The 20,318-nt window shown below is 43.7% G+C and overlaps 1 protein-coding gene across 2 annotated transcripts in view; it reads right to left on the bottom strand.

Moving 5' to 3' along the window:
• Window positions 1-5,633: 5,633 nt before the first annotated feature.
• The window catches only part of ABCA4 (ATP binding cassette subfamily A member 4), a 442,076-nt gene continuing 427,391 nt past the window's right edge, over window positions 5,634-20,318 (bottom strand). For both annotated transcript variants that reach the window (XM_077452886.1, XM_077452887.1), the window contains 2 exons: window positions 11,023-11,272; window positions 5,634-8,420 (listed from right to left, as the gene is read on the bottom strand). In XM_077452886.1, coding sequence (XP_077309012.1) covers window positions 8,301-8,420; window positions 11,023-11,272 — 370 coding nt within the window. In that variant the 3' untranslated portion in view covers window positions 5,634-8,300. The remainder of the gene's footprint in view (window positions 8,421-11,022; window positions 11,273-20,318) is intronic.

The raw sequence follows: 20,318 nt of genomic DNA, 5'->3' as shown, positions 1-20,318 counted from the left end.
ATTATTCCCGATGCGTCACTTCCGGCTTTTTAAGTAGTAGGTCCGCTCCAGCCCCTGCTATTCATAACGAGGTTTGGAGCCGTGCGTTCCATTTCACACTTGCAGATTTTCCCCATAACGTAATTTCCGTCCTTTTTGTATTAGGTCCAATCCAGCCCTGCTTATCCACAGCGGGTTACTTTCGGCTCTTAACTTATTAGGTCCACTCCAACCCTGGACGTTATCTTTGTGGATGAAGCATGTCAGTTCGAGCCCACTGTTCCCATTGCATAATTCTACTGGATAGACAAGCGCTTCTTTTACTTCTCAAAATGTGAGTGTAACTATTCATTTTTACAAATAAATTCTTTGTTATGTGGATTCACGCTATGTGCGCTTTTTATTCCTTTTTGGCCATTTATATATGAGTCCACACTACGACATATACCCTTGGAGCCTCCTTTTTTCTTCTTGATTGTGGTCATTGTGAGGAGAGTGGGCTTGCTAGATATCCAATTGTTCCATAGTTGATATCCGCTGAGGTGCTTCGATCTTTGGTGTGTAGTCACCAATAAGCCTGAACGATTCATGGGGCGTAGGTCCTATTGAATCCACACACTCTGGTAAGCCTCATTGTTATTGGTGGTGGTGTTCCATCCTTACTCTTTATGCACTTTTAGTGGTGGTTTGAAAATCAACGCTTGGGCCATCAGAATTTATATATTTTAAGATATACTCATCTATCAACACTTTTTGTCACAAGTGGACTTTTCTTGTTTGTTTTATCTTACAGCACTATTGTTCTTTATAGTTTATTTTTGGTTGTTTCACTGCATTTTTACCTTCTAAGTACTGTGATATTATTGCATTTGTACAGTTTCACCTTTAAAATTTCTAATTTTTTTCACTTGAATATTCATTTATTATCATTGTGATTTATTGGCATTATCACTATGGGTGTTTATTTTAAAATATCTAGATTTTCATTTGATTCACTTCTTAATGATATTAGCGCTGCACGATTATTTTCTCACTTACACCATTTGCAACTGTCATCTGCGGTGCTAGCAGCTGCTTTTGACAGCATGGTATTTACCACATTTTTTTGAACATTTTCTTCAGAGCCTGCCCCAAAGCTATTCGCTCTCCCACCTCGGCACCCCCATTTGAGAAATTATGCATGTCAACCTCGGCGATTCCTCAATTCATTTCTCTGCTATATGTGATATTGCAGTCGCTAGAGATTAAGGGGACACCTGCTTACATAAGGGAGTGGGAGAGAGACCTGCAGCATTTGTTTACTGGGACCCAACTTGACCACCTTTACTGCCTTACCCATTCAAGAGTCCCAAATTTAATGTTGGCAAATTTAATTTTAAAATTGGCTCAAATTTACCCAACCATGCCGCATGCTTGGTGGAGGGAGTGTGGCCATCGGGGGACATTCCCTGCTGACACTTGGCGCTTCCATGGCCAGCCCCAAGCTGTCTTTTCTGCTCTGAACACTGCAGAGAGGGGGGCCGAGATTCCCCGCCTACAGCTGCTAGATGAGGAAAGATCAGCTGACCGCCTGCAAAGGGAGGGGACCAAGATCCCCTGCTGACACCTGGAGCTTCCATGGCCAGCCCCAAACTGTCTTCCCCGCTGTGAACACTGCAGGGAAGGGGGCCAAGATCCATCGCCAACAGCTAGAAATCAGCTGAGTACAGAGTGGCGTCGCAGCAAATGTATTCACCGCAAACAGACCACAGTAACATACACAGTCTAGACCAGTGTTTCTCAACCCAGTATCCCTGCAGATCTAAAAAAAATTCCTAAGTACCGCTGCCTCGAGAGAGTAATTTCTATTGTTTGGGGATAATGGTTGTGTTTGTGTGTGTTTGTGTGTGTAATGTCAGCATGTGTAACTATTTCTGTGTGTGGATGGTTTTTGTTTGTGTGGAAAATCATCATCAAATGCAGCCTCACAATTGTCCATCGGTGCAGCCTGATCTGTGCCCAACTGCAGCCTCACCAGTGTCCATTAATACAGCCTCAACAGTGTCCAAACAATGCATGAAGGTGAAAAACCTCCCTTACAACCACTTTAACTTTTTGGGGGGAGAGAGAGGGGTTGATTAATCTACAATGTTATTTGTAATATGCAGTACAAAGGGGTTAATGTGTTGTCATTGGTCACTGATGCATTAGTGACCAGTGGCAATTAATTAACCCCTTTGTGCTGCATTAGGGGCACCAGTGCTGCAGCATAAAAGGGTTAATTAGCACTGCTACTAATGCAGCACAAAGGGGTTAATAAATTGCCACTGGTCACTATATATCAAGAATAATGTACAAATTGAATGAGAGAGATGATATCCCTAAGGGAGCAAGGGAGGAGGTGGAATCCTTACGGGCTAGAGCTCCAAAGGGATGAAAGGGGAAAATAATACTGGGAGTATGCTATAGCCCCCTAACCCGAGGGAGGAAGGAGAGACAGATTTCCTATCAAAATTTGGATTAGCAGCAAGGATGGGAAGTGTTATCATAATGGGGGATTTTAATCATCCAGACATAGACTGGGTGGAGGGAACCGTGCCTTCATCTAAGGCTCGCCAGTTTCTAAATGTCTTGCAGGACAATTTTATGGGTCAAATGGTAAACGCACCAACTAGAAATAAAGCGTTACTGGATCTACTGATTACCAACAATACAGACCTGATCACGGATGTGGAAATATGGGGCAAATTAGGGAAGAGTGATCACAGGTCAATTTGCTTCCGTATAACTCACACAATCATAAGGGGAAAACAAAGACACTGAATTTCAAAATAACCAACTTCCTAAACTACGAACCTTACTAAAAGGCATAAATTGGGATAAAATCTTAGGAACAAAGAATGTGGAGGAGAGATGGGTTTTCTTTAAGAGCATATTAAATAAGGGCATTAGCCAATGCATCCCATTGGGCAACTACATGGCAAATGAGGTTCAATGTAGAAAAATGTAAAATAATACATTTGGCTGGCAAAAAATATGAATGCAATCTATACACTGGGGAGAGAACCTCTGGGGGAATCTAGGATGGAAAAGGACCTGGGGGTCCTAGTGGATGATAGGCTCAGTAATGGCATCCAATGCCAAGCTGCTGCTAACAAAGCAAACAGAATATTGGCATGCATTAAAAAGGGGATCAACTCCAGAGATAAAATAATAATTCTCCCACTCTACAAGACTCTGGTCCGGCTGCACATGGAGTATGCTGTCAAGTTCTGGGCACCAGTCCTCAGGAAGGATGTACTGGAAATGGAGCGAGTACAAAGAAGGGCAACAAAGCTAATAACGGGTCTGGAGGATATTAGTTATGAGGAAAGGATGCGAGCACTGAACTTATTCTCTCTGGAGAAGAGACGCTTGAGAGGGGATATGATTTCAATATACAAATACCATACCCAATAGGGATAAAACTTTTTCGAAAAAGGGAGTTTAACAAAACTCGTGGCCACTCATTAAATTTAGAAGAAAAGAGGTTTAACCTTAAGCTACATAGAGGGTTCTTTACTGTAAGTGCGGCAAGGATGTGGAATTCCCTTCCACAGGCGGTGGTCTCAGCGGGGGACATTGATAGTTTCAAGAGACTATTAGATAAGCACCTTAATGACCGCAACAAACACAATGTAATACTGACATATAATCACACACATAGGTTGGACTTGATGGACTTGTCTTTTTTCAACCTCACCTACTATGTAACTAATGCATCAGTGACCAATGGCAATACATTAACAACCTCCATGCTGCATATTACATATAGCATTGTAGATTCATTAAACTCCCCTCCCCTTAAAAAAAAAAAAAAAGTTAAGAACTGCCGTAGGAGCACACAAATAAGACACAGCAGTACAGTCAGCAATGTTATCAACCTCTGTTCATTGTCCATGACAGTGGATTCTCTGAGCAAGTAACAGCGGCAGCACTCAGATCACTCAGCCTGACAGTGAAGTGTCTGTGTATCACTGGCCGGGTACAGGAGCAAACTCGGCACACTTGTACTGCAGGCAGCTCTGCAAATATAAAACTCTGTAGCGGCGGCCGTAGGGTGACCACATTTCCAAACTGACATTCAAGGACACCCCCCCTTCCCAAAAAAAGAGGAGATGATGTAGTTTCAGGATTGCAAGGGAATTCGGCAGTGGGTGTTTTTTTGGGTGAATGGCTGGTTAGCACTTAAATCATCCCGATACCATGCTTGATATGGTGTCAGGATGATCAAAACACATTATTTGTATTACTACATTTAATTAGTTCAACTCACCGAAATGGAGAATCAGTGGGAACCCTGAGCTTGTAATTTGCCATCAGATGCAGCTTGCCACCGTTGCCTGCTAAGAAATGCAGCTTGTTAATTGCCACTGTCGCCTGTTGCCAGATGCAGTGTGCCACCTGCCACCTGCAGCCATGTCACTTGCCATCCATAGCCTACCACCGGCAGCCATGTCACTTGCCACTGCTGCCTTACACCTGCAGCCATGTCACTTGCCACCTGCAATAGGTTAAAAAAGAGAATGGGGTTGGTGGCGCTACCTATATATTGAAGGGTAATACCCAGATCGCTCGTCATAGGATATGTCTCCATTGGTATAGATAATATGTGTAATTGTAAAACTTCTCTTATTAGCATACCATACCCATACAAAAAGTGCAATAAATAGAATTGTACTCCCGTACTTAAAGTGCCATCTGTGCTTCATAAGTGTACCAAAATATATGTGCTGCCTCCCCCATCTAAGAGAGTAAACCTATACTTAGTATTACTCAAATGTGTTAAGTACTTAAAAAACTTAACTATAAGGTGCAAGCGCAGTAACCATAAGTTCATATAAACAAAACTGAAAGTGAACAGTCCAAAAGCTTGAGTATAAAGTCCAAAAAAGCTTAAGTATAGAAGTATAGAGTGCAAATCCAGTAACCATAAGTTCATATAAACAGAACTAAAAGTGAACAGTCCAAAAAATTCATATGTGCTGAAAAAAAAAAAAAATATATATATATATATATATATCAAAATCATTAGAAAAAAAATCTTTAAAAGAGGAATTCCAAAGTGACCAGTGCTTGTAAGAGGTATCCAGGTGACTCCCCACTAGCTCCACTCACCCCTGCTGGGGTATCTCACATATAGCGTAGACTTGCTGCTCAGGTCAGGATGGTCCTTCCAAGGCTAGTCAATCAGACAGAATCCCTCCAAGCTCTTCATTGTCACCCTCCAGTATTTTAGTACAAAGTGATTCCTTCTATTATTTTCAGTTGTTCTCACGCAAAAAACAAGATATGGGCTCCCATAGTGTAATATTCAAAAACTTGTATTTTTCCAGATATCTTTTGCAACTGTGCTGTGGTGGTGGTACTTACTGTAGTGTAACACTCTTTTGCCTAGTATTCTCTGCACGGTATTTTTTTTTTTATACTGTTTGTATTGGAAAAAGAATAAAAACTGTAAATAAAAATGGTGGATGTAGGCATGAATTTATTTAACGTTGGATCAACTCTATGATTTGCTACCTTCCTCAACCCAGTGTCCATAAAAGAATAACATACAGCGTCCACTAACCCATAGCAGCTAATCTGCAAACATATTTCATTGTTTGGACTGCATTAACTGCAGAAAGGTGAAATCAAATCAATCCCTTTATTGATATAGCCAGATTTAATTACAGAAAATGTAACCCTGTAATACGTTTAAAGTGTTTCATAGCAATTGCTTTACAGACATTACAAAACAAAAACTTCAGTCAACTAAACTTTATTGTTAAGCATGTAAAAAAAAGGCCAAGCAAATCTATAAATAATGTAGCCTTCATAATGTCTTATAGTAACACAGCCAATACACAATGTAATTCAATTTGTCATTTGAAAAGGATCCAGCATTAGCCTGCATTCAGAAAAAAATAAACTAGAGTTTAGAGTATAATTGGATTTTCACCATACATGATATATTTGTACCAGGCTCTGCAGCCAGTCATTAAAAATGCCAATATAATAAGTTATCTTTACAAAAGATTTATTCACACAACTGATTCCTGGCCACACACTATACAATTTTCTGTAGATTTTTTTCCTTTAGATTTACCAAAACCATAGAATATGAGGTCAAACCTTAAGAGTTTCAATTTGTATGCAATTAGGCAGGTCCTTGCATTACATGGTTTTGGTAAATCTAAAAGTTGTATTGTGTGTATGGGGTCTTAGAGACTGGAAATCTGCTCTTGAGTTTAATGAGCAACCTGTCTCTATTCAAAGCATACAATAGGTTGTGCTCACAGCCAGTGGATGTGAGCAGTATTGCTGTAAACAGGAAATGTAAATGTTAGACATCATATTGATATTCCTTCAGAGACCGATGGAACAAATACACATGTAGATTATTTAGTAAAAGTTCAAATATGCTTTAATTTGTAAGTGCTCAGGAAGAGAATTAGATGTTTATCTGTACTTTGCTAGAATTAGTCTCACGCCTTTTAAAATCATTATAGTCCTGAGCTCTGCATGTTGTGATTTGTGACAGATTTAGCTAGAAAATGCCTAAAATTATCCTTTTCCTCTGTGACACTGCTGTGCACTGTTCTGACAGAGCTTAATAACAGTCACACCTCTTATTAGAAGCCTTCCAACACAGATTTGTATTGCAGAGAATTGGAAGGGATAGGTCTGTTGCATTGCAGAATGCACTGGATCTAACTCTGGCACCTACTATGCAGTCTTATTTAGACTCCCTGTACAGCTGATAACTAGAAAGGGGAAGTGAAGGTAAGACGTTGAAAACAGAGGTTGTTCTTACAAAGTGACCACATATCTAATATGTTTTCATTTGGTGTGACACAGTATTGTAATTAAATGACATAAACCATGTTCTGATAGCCATACTTTTTGAACCTTTCAAAGTAGTATACCTGTAAATCTGCCTTTGCTGATTTAATTTGCTTAATCCTAAAGCTGAACCCCAGGTATGGATGTTATTACGTACCGGTAGTTAAAAAAAAAACCACACACACACAGCTTGGAACACTGTAGTAGTCTCCGCTACTATAGTGAGTTTCCCTATCTTCCAGGGCCTGTGTTGAGGTGTTTTCTAATTGGATTAGGTAGATATTAGGGCATCACCGTCCTGCCTCTCCATGTCATCCAATCAGAAAATGCCTTGCATTCATTGAGAAAAATGAAAGGCATTCTTTGAATGGTGTCCATGTTAAGCAAGCTACCCCCATGTATCTTCTATGCAACAGAGCGGCCACACACAGACCGGGAAGATAGCAGTGTTCTGATCATTGTAGTATTGGTTACTGCAATGATTTCCAGCTTCCACAGGGATCTGATAGGTAGGTATGGCATATGCCAAAGACATGCAGGTAGATTAATTGGCTTCTGTCCAAAATTGGCCCTAGTATATGAATGGGGACTTTGGATTATGGGCTCCTTAAGGGTAGGGACCAATGTGAGTCTGCAATGTACAGGGATAGGGGTAGACACTCACTCAGGTTGAACTGGATGGACTGGTGTCTTTATTCAACCTTACTAACTAACCATGAAACTATGAAACATTCCAAGATGGAATAATGTAAGTATACACATGCCATACAAAATACAAACCATAGCTGAAATTCAGCTTTAAATTGAATTTATTAGAAACTGTAATGAACAGTCCCACCTACAGATGGAGGAAAATTGAATCAGCAGAAAAAAGAACTTTCTCTTCGTATGACTCATATATTGTATTTTAAAAGGGGAATAGTATTTTAGGATTAACATTTAGCATTTGTAACATGGCAGCACTCTGCAGTTCCAACAAAAGGTCTGGACAGTAATTTTGTGATCTAGCTTAGTTAGCATTGTACAGTAAAAAGTGGTGCCTAGAGAGCAATTTTTAGGCAGACCAAGGGTAGGAATCAATTTGTTACATTATATTTGTGTATTACTTTTAGACATGTATTATATAATAACTGAAAACCCATAACGGGTCAAGGTGCTTGGCATTATAAGCCATGGCTACAAAGATTACTTCCATGTTCATTATTAATGTTGTTATCCAACATGCTAAAATGTCAACCAAAAATACAGAGTTTACATCAGAGCAGCACTTTTGCAGGTGCATTCTGTTCATTTTGCTCTAGGAAGCTGTTCTGTAGTGAGGTTTGGCAAGTACTGTCACTGTGTGCTAGTTTTGTATGCAGAGTTACAGCCCTCTAGGGTGCCTGTAGATGCCATCTCATCATCTCAGGAATCCACTGTCACATTTGGTGAATTACACTGAAAATTAGAGTGAACAAAGCCAGTTCTTTACAAATTTATTTTTCTTTAGGTAGAGGGGCGGGTGCAACTTTGACATCTCGTGTGGCTCCTGCAACACGGGGATGTAAACGGATATCCTCGTCTTCTGTTTGTTGTTTAGCAAAATTTACAAATACCTGTAAAGAACAAATCGTAGATTATAATTATTGCATCACGTTCACAAGGGATGGAAGGATGAAGCACAAAAGGTGGATTGGTTCAGCACATTGCAGTAAGTGTAAGGTAAATGTTTGAATGTGACAAATTCTACTTCATAATCTCTCCAGTGGGATTTTAAAAGCAACAAATTTATATTACAAATAGGAACATATTTCTTTTTATTGTATACATTACAAAACATGTGCCATGTAAAAAAAACAATATACATACTAATGGCTGAAAATAATCACAAATATTATATAGCAGCCAAGCCCAATTTTGACATAGATAAGACTTTTTACAAGTAAATCCTATTTTTTTTCTTTATCTAAGTCCCTTGACAAGGTAACCCAATGCTTTTCTATGTCTGTCTTTCTCTTTATCTTAATTGGTGGCAAGGGTATCCCACTCTAGAATAAATCAAAAATCAATCAGCGCTGTTCAATATAATACCAAGAATTGCAGAAGTTGGATGTTTCTTCCGCTTTAATTGTGGATTTTACATGTATAAATTGATATTTAAGTCATTCTAAAGGCTCAAGATTTTTTACTTTCATGCATTCCATGCATGAAGGTAAAAAACCCTTTCTGTGCAGCAGCGCTCCCAATATTTACCCCATCTCAATCCGGCAATGTGCGCAAGAGCCTCGACTCTCTGAAAACTTTCCCTCCTCATTGGTCATTTGCTCCCGCTGCTGTCAAGCAATCCAGTGAGGAGAGAGGGGGGGCATGGTCGAGCCATGGCTATTTGTGTGAATGGACACGCAGAGCTGCGGCTTGGGAGTGAGCCTGTTAGAGTGCCCACATTGCAAGCTGTTGCTCTGGGAGCACTTGATGGAGGGAGGGGCCAGAAGCACCAGAAATGGACCCGAGAAGAGGAGGATTGGGGCTGCTCTGTACAAAACTGCTGCACAGAGCCGTTAAGTATAATATGTTTTTTTTTTTTTGTTTTTTAAAAAGCCTTTAATATCACTTTAACTCAGCCATTATTCTAAAATCTGGATGTCTTCTCTCTAGTTAGTCAGCACACACATCTACCTCTAAGATCTAAGGCCAGCCCAAGCCATTGTAAATATCAATGAAGCCAATCTCACATAATTCGATATTTAAGTGGAAGAAATGTTTGACTTCTGTGATTCTTGGTATTATACCAAAAAACAGTGTTGATTCATTTTTTAATTAATCCAGAGTGACATACCCTTATCACTGATGAAGATAAAGACCATTGATATGCCTTGGGTTACCCAGTGAATGGTCTTCGATATAGAAACAAAATAGAATTTACATGTAAAAAGTCCTATCTGGGTCAAAACTGGGTTTGGCTACTATATAGTATTTGTGATTATTTTCCGCCATTTTGCATGTCTGTTTTGTTTTTACTACATGGCATATGTTTTATAAAGTATAAAGAGAACTATGTTCTGTAATATCAATTTGTTGCCCTTAAAATCCCATTGGAGAGCATTTTTTATTTTTTTTAATTAAAGTTTTCCTTACCAACAAAAAGAAAAATACATACAAAACATACAAAAATTACAGGTACAACCCAGTATCAGATTTGATCGAGTTAGTAGAGTGTCAGTGTCTGAAAGCCAACACTGCCATACATTTTCAAACCTATTTGGACAACCCCTACTCAATTATGTGGCCCTGTACATAGATAAAACCTTGTTAATAATGCTCTTCCAGTATCATAGTGAAGGGGCCTCCGGATTCTTCCAGCAGAGCAAGGTGGCTTTGCGAGCATAAAAAAGAGCAAATGAGAGAAGGGTCCTTTGTGCCCTACATGGTGCTACCTCCTCCAATAAGCCCAGCATAAACATTGGAGAGAATTTTGAAGTAGAATTTCTTGCATAGGATTGTGGCAATCCCAAAGAGAGTCCAAATCCCTTTATTGTAATTAAATGTTTGGATATGTGTAATCATCAAATAAATAAAGCTGTCATACATGTCATGAAATTGGTTTGCTGGGCAAAAGCCCAAATACAGCCAAAAAATGTGCATTTCATTTTGGATAAAGTAGGGAAAGGTAAGAACCTCTGTCAGATTTTTGTCGTGCTCTATGTCCCTAATAGGGTTATTACAACAATTAATGGGAAATCTTGTCAACAGTGATACAGACAAAAACTATATTTTAGTAGAGTAGATACAAGTTGGAACACTGTTATACCTGGCAAGTTGGCAGTCTCTCTAGAAAGTTCCTCTTACCAATGCCCATACACTGGCCCAACGTGCACTACCTCACAGCTCCTTGCTTCTATGCAGCCAGTGCTGAAATTAGCTATGTCGGTAACCAGGGGCCAACAATGATGTTCCTCCTCTGGTCATTCGGTGCTTGAGCCTAGTAAATGGTGGCTAGCCCCAGGAATGTCACATAGGAGCAAGTCACATGCTCCTCCATGCTTGGAATTTATTAGAGAAAATTGTATGTATTTTGCAAAAACAAATTTTGTCCTAAACTGAGATATGAGTTTCCATTTTGAGTTAAAGGTTCATTCATTTATAGATCAAGGAATAATGCAGACAGGCTCAAGACTGACTTGACAGTCAATTTCTTACATAGTTACTATCATGTGTTACCTGGTCTAATGTCGTCTGAGACACAGAGTATTCTTCAATGTTGAGACTGTCTTTGTTGGAGATGAGTAACTGAAAAATTTTGGCCAAGGATGAGGATGATATTTGATACTGTAACATATTGTAATGCTTCTCCCTCTGTAAGCTTCCAGGGAAGTTGGCCTGGATGAACTTCTCTACAGGACCTGGGTCAGGGACTGTTCCAAGCTTCTGGGCTCTCAATTTCATGGTTACAATATAACCATCCCCAAATCTGCAGAAGAAAGTAAACTTTAAACAATAATTCAATAGGGAGAAGGTTTTCTAATAACTTCATAGTGGTTTAAATACAAATTAACAATATTACATGAGAGACATAATTGATTCCATATACAAAAAATTGTGAAGTTTTGAACCTCGCAATGTACAGGATGTGTAAGGCCGCGTACACACGGGCGGATTGTCTGCCCAACTTAGTCCGCTGAACCGTGTTTCAGCGGACAATCCGCTCGTGTGTGGGCTTCAGCGGACTTTTTCAGCGGACAGTCTGACGGACTTTGTCTTTCGGAATTTCCGTAATTTTGTCCGCTGAAACTTGGTTTTGTCCGTCCAAACTTGGTTTCAGCGGACAGTCCGCTCGTGTGTAGGCAAGTTGGATGGACTAAGTATGGCGCATGCTCAGAAAGGATTTACACGGCCGAAGGTTGCATTGCAGTGTATTGGACGTTGTTTTTCTAGTCCCGTCGTACGTGCTGTACACGTCATCGCGCAAGTTTTCAGCGGACTGTCTGTTCATCGTGTGTGGTCAAGTCCGTTCATTCAAAATTTGGACGGACTGTCTGTCGGATTGTCTGACGAACTTAGTTGGGCAGACAATCCGCCCGTGTGTACGCGGCCTAAGGAATAATATTTACCCTGCAGAGGAAAACAATGGCTAGCCAGTTAACTGTCCCTTTAAAAAAAAATAAAAAACAACATTGCTGCCCCCTTCCTCAGTTCTAAATTAGCTTAGTACACCAGGTAAGTTAGAAAACCCACAGTAAAGGGCTAGATACTCTCAGATCATTTGCTATGCTAATACCAGCCTATGTGTCCTTCAGCATTTAGGGGTACTTTGAGAGGGATTGCTCAAAAAACTAGGGGTCCCCCTCCCAAGGCTGATGTGCTCTGGGCTCTTTGGTACCTCAGTTGTCCAGTGGGAGGTACTGACAAGGAGGGGCTTATGTACCACCCTATTGGGAGCAAGTTTATGGCCATCTCTGATGAACACTGTGCTTACAGGTAACAACAAATTAAAAAGAAATTGATAAAAAAAATTGATTAAAAAAAATGTAAAATCTACAGGATCCACCTTCCTCAATGCTCAAACTCTTGAGCAATAAGGAATTTCACGCCAGTGACATGGCTTTAATTGCCCAGGAACCTTTGAAATCTCTGCATATATCTTTTTTTATAATGAAAAAAAAAAGTAAAAAAAAAAAAAATCGGTAATCTTCATGATAAAATTAAAACTCTTAGTTTTGCTCATGCATACTTATAAATTTTAATTCAATTTAGGTCAATGCAAACATTATGAAGTGTGTGAGATGCATAGGAAAAAAACATGATACTTCAGCATTTACCCTGATCACACCTATATCAGGTACATTAGACAATTAAAGTAAGCTTAACACCTCAATGGCCATAGTTATTTTATGGCTCTATAATCTGAGTGATTATGGTCAGAAGGCTTCCAATGAATCTATTTATTTGTTTTTATGTGGTTGTAAAGGGTTTGTACAAGTGGCTAGTGATGGCCGAACGGTTCGCCCGGCGGTCGTTTCGCGGCGAATTTCCGACTTTCGCCGTCCGCGGGTTCGAACGCCTTTTTCCGTCGTTCGCCCCGGCGGACTTACGTGTTTAATGTATACAAGAACTTTAACCTTTCGTGACACGTTTATCATGTGTTACAGGACAACCAATTGAGACATGACAGCTCATGGACACTTGGACATTCCCCCTAACCTATAAATACACCCGATCCGGTGGCCATTTTACATTCTTTCTTCTGTCACTGTAGGGAAAGGATCCTGTGTGGAGTAGGGACAGAGAAAACGCTAGCTATTTGGTACACAAAAGTTCTTTTCAGGACTGGTATAGGTGTTAGGTCAGCAGCCTGAGTTTCTTTTGTCAGTTTAGATAAAGGGACAGAGCGCTGTATGCTGCTATTTTAGGGACAGCTCAGCCAGATTAGTCTTTCTTCATCATCATCATCATCATCATCATTAGCTGTTACTATCAGGTCCACAAAAGAGCTGTTCCAGCTAATCGTTCCAGCCTACTCTTTTTTGCCAATTTGTATAGGGACAGGCAGGAAGCAGTGTGTCAGGCAGTGAGGATAATTTTAAAGACTTGCTGTTACTATTAGTTCCACAAAGGTTCTTTTCAGGACTGGTATCAGTGGTACGGTAATAGGCTTGTACACGTATAATATTCTTTCTTCCAAATATAGAAAGAATATTATACTTGACTGCTGCCCTTCTGCTGCAGTCTGCTAATCATTCACAACTCACTTGTTCCACAAAGCTCTTTATCAGGACTGGTAACTTGGTCTGTCTAGGGTGCTACGGTACATAGGCTTGGGTGCGGTACAGTCTGCTGTTCTGTAAGGACCGCTATCGGTCCACAATACATAGGGTTGCCGTGCACTACTGCTGACCGCTGCCCTATACTGCAGCAGTCCTTCATTGGTATAGGGACTGACGTACAGTCTGCTAATCACTAACACACAACCTGCTTGGTCCACAAAAGTTCTTATAAGGACTGGTAACTTGGTATAGGGTGCTACGGTACTTAGGCCTGAGTGCGTTACAGTCTGCTGTTCTGTAAGGACCGCTATCGGTCCACAATACATAGGGTTGCCGTGCACTACTGCTGACCGCTGCCCTATACTGCAGCAGTCCTTCATTGGTATAGGGACTGACGTACAGTCTGCTAATCACTAACACACAACCTGCTTGGTCCACAAAAGTTCTTATAAGGACTGGTAACTTGGTATAGGGTGCTACGGTACATAGGCCTGAGTGCGTTACAGTCTGCTGTTCTGTAAGGACCGCTATCGGTCCACAATACATAGGGTTGCCGTGCACTACTGCTGACCGCTGCCCTATACTGCAGCAGTCCTTCATTGGTATAGGGACTGACGTACAGTCTGCTAATCACTAACACACAACCTGCTTGGTCCACAAAAGTTCTTATAAGGACTGGTAACTTGGTATAGGGTGCTACGGTACATAGGCCTGAGTGCGTTACAGTCTGCTGTTCTGTAAGGACCGCTATCGGTCCACAATACATAGGGTTGCCGTGCACTACTGCTGACCGCTGCCCTATACTGCAGCAGTCCTTCAGCGGTATAGGGACTGACGCACAGTCTGCTAAACACTAACACACAACCTGCTTGGTCCACAAAAGTTTTTATAAGGACTGGTAACTTGGTATAGGGTGCTACGGTACATAGGCCTGAGTGCAGTACAGTCTGCTGTTCTGTAAGGACCGCTATCGGTCCACAATACATAGGGTTGCCGTGCACTACTGCTGACCGCTGCCCTATACTGCAGCAGTCCTTCATTGGTATAGGGACTGACGTACAGTCTGCTAATCACTAACACACAACCTGCTTGGTCCACAAAAGTTCTTATAAGGACTGGTAACTTGGTATAGGGTGCTACGGTACATAGGCCTGAGTGCGTTACAGTCTGCTGTTCTGTAAGGACCGCTATCGGTCCACAATACATAGGGTTGCCGTGCACTACTGCTGACCGCTGCCCTATACTGCAGCAGTCCTTCATTGGTATAGGGACTGACGTACAGTCTGCTAATCACTAACACACAACCTGCTTGGTCCACAAAAGTTCTTATAAGGACTGGTAACTTGGTATAGGGTGCTACGGTACATAGGCCTGAGTGCGTTACAGTCTGCTGTTCTGTAAGGACCGCTATCGGTCCACAATACATAGGGTTGCCGTGCACTACTGCTGACCGCTGCCCTATACTGCAGCAGTCCTTCATTGGTATAGGGACTGACGTACAGTCTGCTAATCACTAACACACAACCTGCTTGGTCCACAAAAGTTCTTATAAGGACTGGTAACTTGGTATAGGGTGCTACGGTACATAGGCCTGAGTGCGTTACAGTCTGCTGTTCTGTAAGGACCGCTATCGGTCCACAATACATAGGGTTGCCGTGCACTACTGCTGACCGCTGCCCTATACTGCAGCAGTCCTTCAGCGGTATAGGGACTGACGCACAGTCTGCTAAACACTAACACACAACCTGCTTGGTCCACAAAAGTTTTTATAAGGACTGGTAACTTGGTATAGGGTGCTACGGTACATAGGCCTGAGTGCAGTACAGTCTGCTGTTCTGTAAGGACCGCTATCGGTCCACAATACATAGGGTTGCCGTGCACTACTGCTGACCGCTGCCCTATACTGCAGCAGTCCTTCATTGGTATAGGGACTGACGTACAGTCTGCTAATCACTAACACACAACCTGCTTGGTCCACAAAAGTTCTTATAAGGACTGGTAACTTGGTATAGGGTGCTACGGTACATAGGCCTGAGTGCGTTACAGTCTGCTGTTCTGTAAGGACCGCTATCGGTCCACAATACATAGGGTTGCCGTGCACTACTGCTGACCGCTGCCCTATACTGCAGCAGTCCTTCATTGGTATAGGGACTGACGTACAGTCTGCTAATCACTAACACACAACCTGCTTGGTCCACAAAAGTTCTTATAAGGACTGGTAACTTGGTATAGGGTGCTACGGTACATAGGCCTGAGTGCGTTACAGTCTGCTGTTCTGTAAGGACCGCTATCGGTCCACAATACATAGGGTTGCCGTGCACTACTGCTGACCGCTGCCCTATACTGCAGCAGTCCTTCATTGGTATAGGGACTGACGTACAGTCTGCTAATCACTAACACACAACCTGCTTGGTCCACAAAAGTTCTTATAAGGACTGGTAACTTGGTATAGGGTGCTACGGTACATAGGCCTGAGTGCGTTACAGTCTGCTGTTCTGTAAGGACCGCTATCGGTCCACAATACATAGGGTTGCCGTGCACTACTGCTGACCGCTGCCCTATACTGCAGCAGTCCTTCATTGGTATAGGGACTGACGTACAGTCTGCTAATCACTAACACACAACCTGCTTGTTCCACAAAAGTTCTTATAAGGACTGGTAACTTGGTATAGGGTGCTACGGTACATAGGCTTGAGTGCGGTACAGTCTGCTGTTCTGTAAGGACCGCTATCGGTCCACAATAGATAGGGTTGACGTGCACCACTGCTGACCGCTGCCCTATACTGCAGCAGTCCTTCAGCGGTATAGGGACTGACGTACAGTCTGCTAAACACTAATACACAACCTGCTTGGTCCACAAAAGTTCTTATAAGGACTGGTAACTTGGTATAGGGTGCTACGGTACATAGGCTTGAGTGCGGTACAGTCTGCTGTTCTGTAAGGACCGCTATAGGTCCACAATAGATAGGGTTGACGTGCACCACTGCTGACCGCTGCCCTATACTGCAGCAGTCCTTCAGCGGTATAGGGACTGACGTACAGTCTGCTAAACACTAATACACAACCTGCTTGGTCCACAAAAGTTCTTATAAGGACTGGTAACTTGGTATAGGGTGCTACGGTACATAGGCTTGAGTGCGGTACAGTCTGCTGTTCTGTAAGGACCGCTATAGGTCCACAATAGATAGGGTTGACGTGCACCACTGCTGACCGCTCACCTATACTGCAGCAGTCCTTCAGCGGTATAGGGACTAAGAGTTTTGTCACAGGGTCATTTAAAAAATGACATGCAGAGGAAGAGGCAGGCCCTTCCGCAGGGGTGGTAGGGGTAGGGCAGGAGCAACAGGCTTGAGCCAAAGTGGGAAGTTGCAGAAGGTGCGTTCAATTACTTTAAAGGATGCACCAGACTTGGTTGAGTGGCTCGCTCAGCCTTACTCTTCTGCACCCTCCTCATCCTCTCGATCTGCACCCTCTTCTTCACTCTCTGCTATGTGCACCCCCAAAGACACTACCACCAACAACACGACCACCACCACCACCACCACATACCTTCCGCTTGAGTCACTGGAATTATTTTCCGATCCATATCAAGAGGACATTTCTGATGCGCAGCCACTCTTGGTATTGGATCAGGAAGAGGAGGTAGCAACAAGCGCTACTCAGCAGTCTGACGCCAGTACCCAGATCAGCCCAAGGAGGAGGTTGGTCCCCGGTGTTGCTGCCTACTCTACTTATAGCGGTGGGGAAGGTGACGTTGATGATGACGTGTCTAGTGATGTCACGTGGGTGCCCACAAGAGAGGAAGAGGAGGGGAGTTCAGAGGGAGATATGGACCAGCAGATAGGGAGGAGAAGCAGCAATGACTTACATTGCACAGCAGGGACAAAGCAGACTGCAAATGTATCAGGAGCGAGTCATCGACCATGTACGGTCACATCTGGCGCTCCCAGGACACCGGCACATGGCTCCGCAGTGTGGGCTTTTTTTAACGTGTCCGCTGCTGACAATAGCGTTGCCATCTGCAATCTTTGCAGTCAACGCGTTAGTCGCGGTAAGCCCAATACTCACCTAGGGACGACCGCCTTAAGAAGGCACATGAGCAGCCATCACCGAGCCCAGTGGGAGCAACGGAACACACAAAGCCACACTGCAGGCTCTCACCGTCCAGCCTCGTCTTCTACTTCTCCTTCTCCTCTCTCCTCACAATTGTCCTCCACTCCACCTTCCATCACGCCAAGCTCACATTTTTCTGCAAAAAGGCAGGCTTCCGTGGGCCTAATGTTTGAGCGTAAAAAAATGATGACGCCGGATAACCCTCTTGCCCAACGGTTGGCGGCTGGCTTGTCAGAACTCATAGCCCGCCAACTACTGCCATATAAACTGGTGGACTCGGAGGCCTTTCGCAAATTTGTGGCCATTGGAACACCACAATGGAAGGTCCCAGGAAGGAAGTATTTCTCAGAGAAGGGCATCCCAGAGCTATATGGCCATGTTCAGCGGCAAGTGAATGTATCTCTGGCACACAGTGTCGGTGCCAAGATACATCTGACCACAGACACGTGGTCTAGCAAACACGGGCAGGGAAGGTATATCAGTTTTACTGCCCACTGGGTGAACCTTCTGACGGCCGTCAAGCATGTAACCCGTGGCACCCGTGTAGATTTGGTTTTACCGCCACGGATTGCATGCAGGCCTGACTCTTCTTCTCCTCCTCCTACTCCATCCTCCTCCCTCTCCTCCTCAGCTGCCTCCTCCTTTTCCGCTGCTAGCGTCTCTTCCACTGCACCGCCCAAGCTCCCCAGAACCTATTCCACATGCCAGGTGAGACGTTGCCATGCCGTGCTGCGTCTGTTGTGCCTGGAAGCAAAGAGCCACACTGGCCCGGCACTCCTTTCAGCTTTGCGTTCACAGGCAGATGAGTGGCTAACACCGCTCAATTTGACAGTTGGTAAAGTGGTGTGTGACAACGGTGCCAATCTGCTTAGCGCATTGAAACAGGGCAAAATCACGCACGTGCCGTGCATGGCACACGTCTTAAACTTGGTCGTGCAGCGATTCCTTGTCAAATACCCTGGGGTCCAGGACATCTTGCGGCAGGCAAGGAAAATCTCGGCCCATTTCAGAAGATCTTACACGGCCATGGCTCGCCTTGCTGACATTCAGCGGCGACACCATCTGCCGGTCAGACGTCTTATTTGCGATTGCCCGACGCGATGGAACTCAACCTTCTATATGCTTGATAGGCTGCTCCAGCAGAAACGTGCAGTTAACGTCTACCTGTATGAACTCTGCGAAAGAAACGGTTCTGGGGAGCTGGGTTTTTTTTCACCGCGCCAGTGGCTGCTCATGCGCGACACATGCAGACTTCTGCGGCCATTTGAGGAGATCACCAAACTGGTCAGTCGCAGCCATGGCGCCATCAGTGACATGGTACCTTATGCCTTCTTTCTGGAGCGTGCATTGCGTCGTGTCATTGATCAGGCTGTGGAGGAGCAGGAGCGGGAAGATGAGGAAGTCGCAATGCTGGATGAATTCCCAGGGGGGGCTACTCTATCTGAGACAAGTCAACAACAGGAGTCTGATGAGGAGTCAGAGGAGGATGGTGCCGGGGCGGATGAGCAGGAGCAAGAAGAGCATGCTTTAAACCTTTCTGGGATCCCTGTTGTGCGAGGATGGGGAGAGGAGAATGAAGAGGACGACATTATCCTGGATGATGAGCAGGAGCCAGGCCACCACACCGCTTCCACTTTAGTGCAAATGGGGGCCTTCATGCTCCAGTGTTTTAATAGGGACCCCCGTATAAAAAGCATGAGGGTCAAGGACCAGTACTGGGTGGCAACGTACTTAGACCCCCGGTACAAACACAAAATGGCGGAAATGTTACCGCCGTCGCAGAGGGCTGTCAGAATGCAGCACTTCCAGGCCTTGCTTCGAGAAATGCTGCATTCTGCTTTTGCGTGCGCTGGCAGAGGAGCAATTCCCACTCCCAGAGAAGGATTTGCGGGTACCAATCCAACAGCGCCTGCAAGAAGAGGCCGGTTTGAAGATGTGTTGGTGACTTCGGATATGAGGTCATTCTTTCAGCCGACCCATCGACAGGTGTCATCCGGATCCAGCATCAGGGAACGCCTAGACCGTCAGGTGTCCGACTACATTGGGTTAACGGCCGATGTGGACGCTCTGAGGAGTGATGAACCCCTAGACTACTGGGTGGGCAGGCTTGACCTCTGGCCAGAGCTTGCCCAATTTGCAATCGAACTGTTGGCTTGCCCCTCATCCAGTGTCCTGTCCGAAAGGACGTTCAGCGCAGCAGGGGGGATTGTGACCGATAAGCGTACTCGCCTAGCTCACCACAGTGTTAACTACCTCACATTTCTAAAAATGAATGAGGCATGGATCTCGGAGGAATTCAACACATGTGATCAGTAGACCATGTATATGTCTATAAACAATTTTTGGAATCAAGCACACAGACCTTCTTAATTCATTTGGCTCACTTCCCTGACCCAAAAAAGCACACCGTACTATATGCCCCTACCCTCCTCTTTGAAGAGGTTGAGCGGTGTCATATTTCTACTGGGGCTGCTTATTATGAGGGGTTCCCACCATCCCTGTGCTGTGCTGACTTCCTCCTGGGTGTTCTTATTATGAGGGGCTCCCACCATCCCTGTGCTGTGCTGACTTCCTCCTGGGGGTTCTTATTATGAGGGGATCACACCATCCCTGTGCTGTGCTGACTTCCTCCTGGGGCTG

This window comes from Lithobates pipiens, unplaced genomic scaffold (assembly GCF_037356315.1).
Source record: "Lithobates pipiens isolate NorthernLeopardFrog02 unplaced genomic scaffold, aLitPip1_a1.2 Scaffold_23, whole genome shotgun sequence".
NCBI classification, from domain to species: domain Eukaryota; kingdom Metazoa; phylum Chordata; class Amphibia; order Anura; family Ranidae; genus Lithobates; species Lithobates pipiens.
This window is presented reverse-complemented; position numbering and strand designations above follow the sequence as displayed.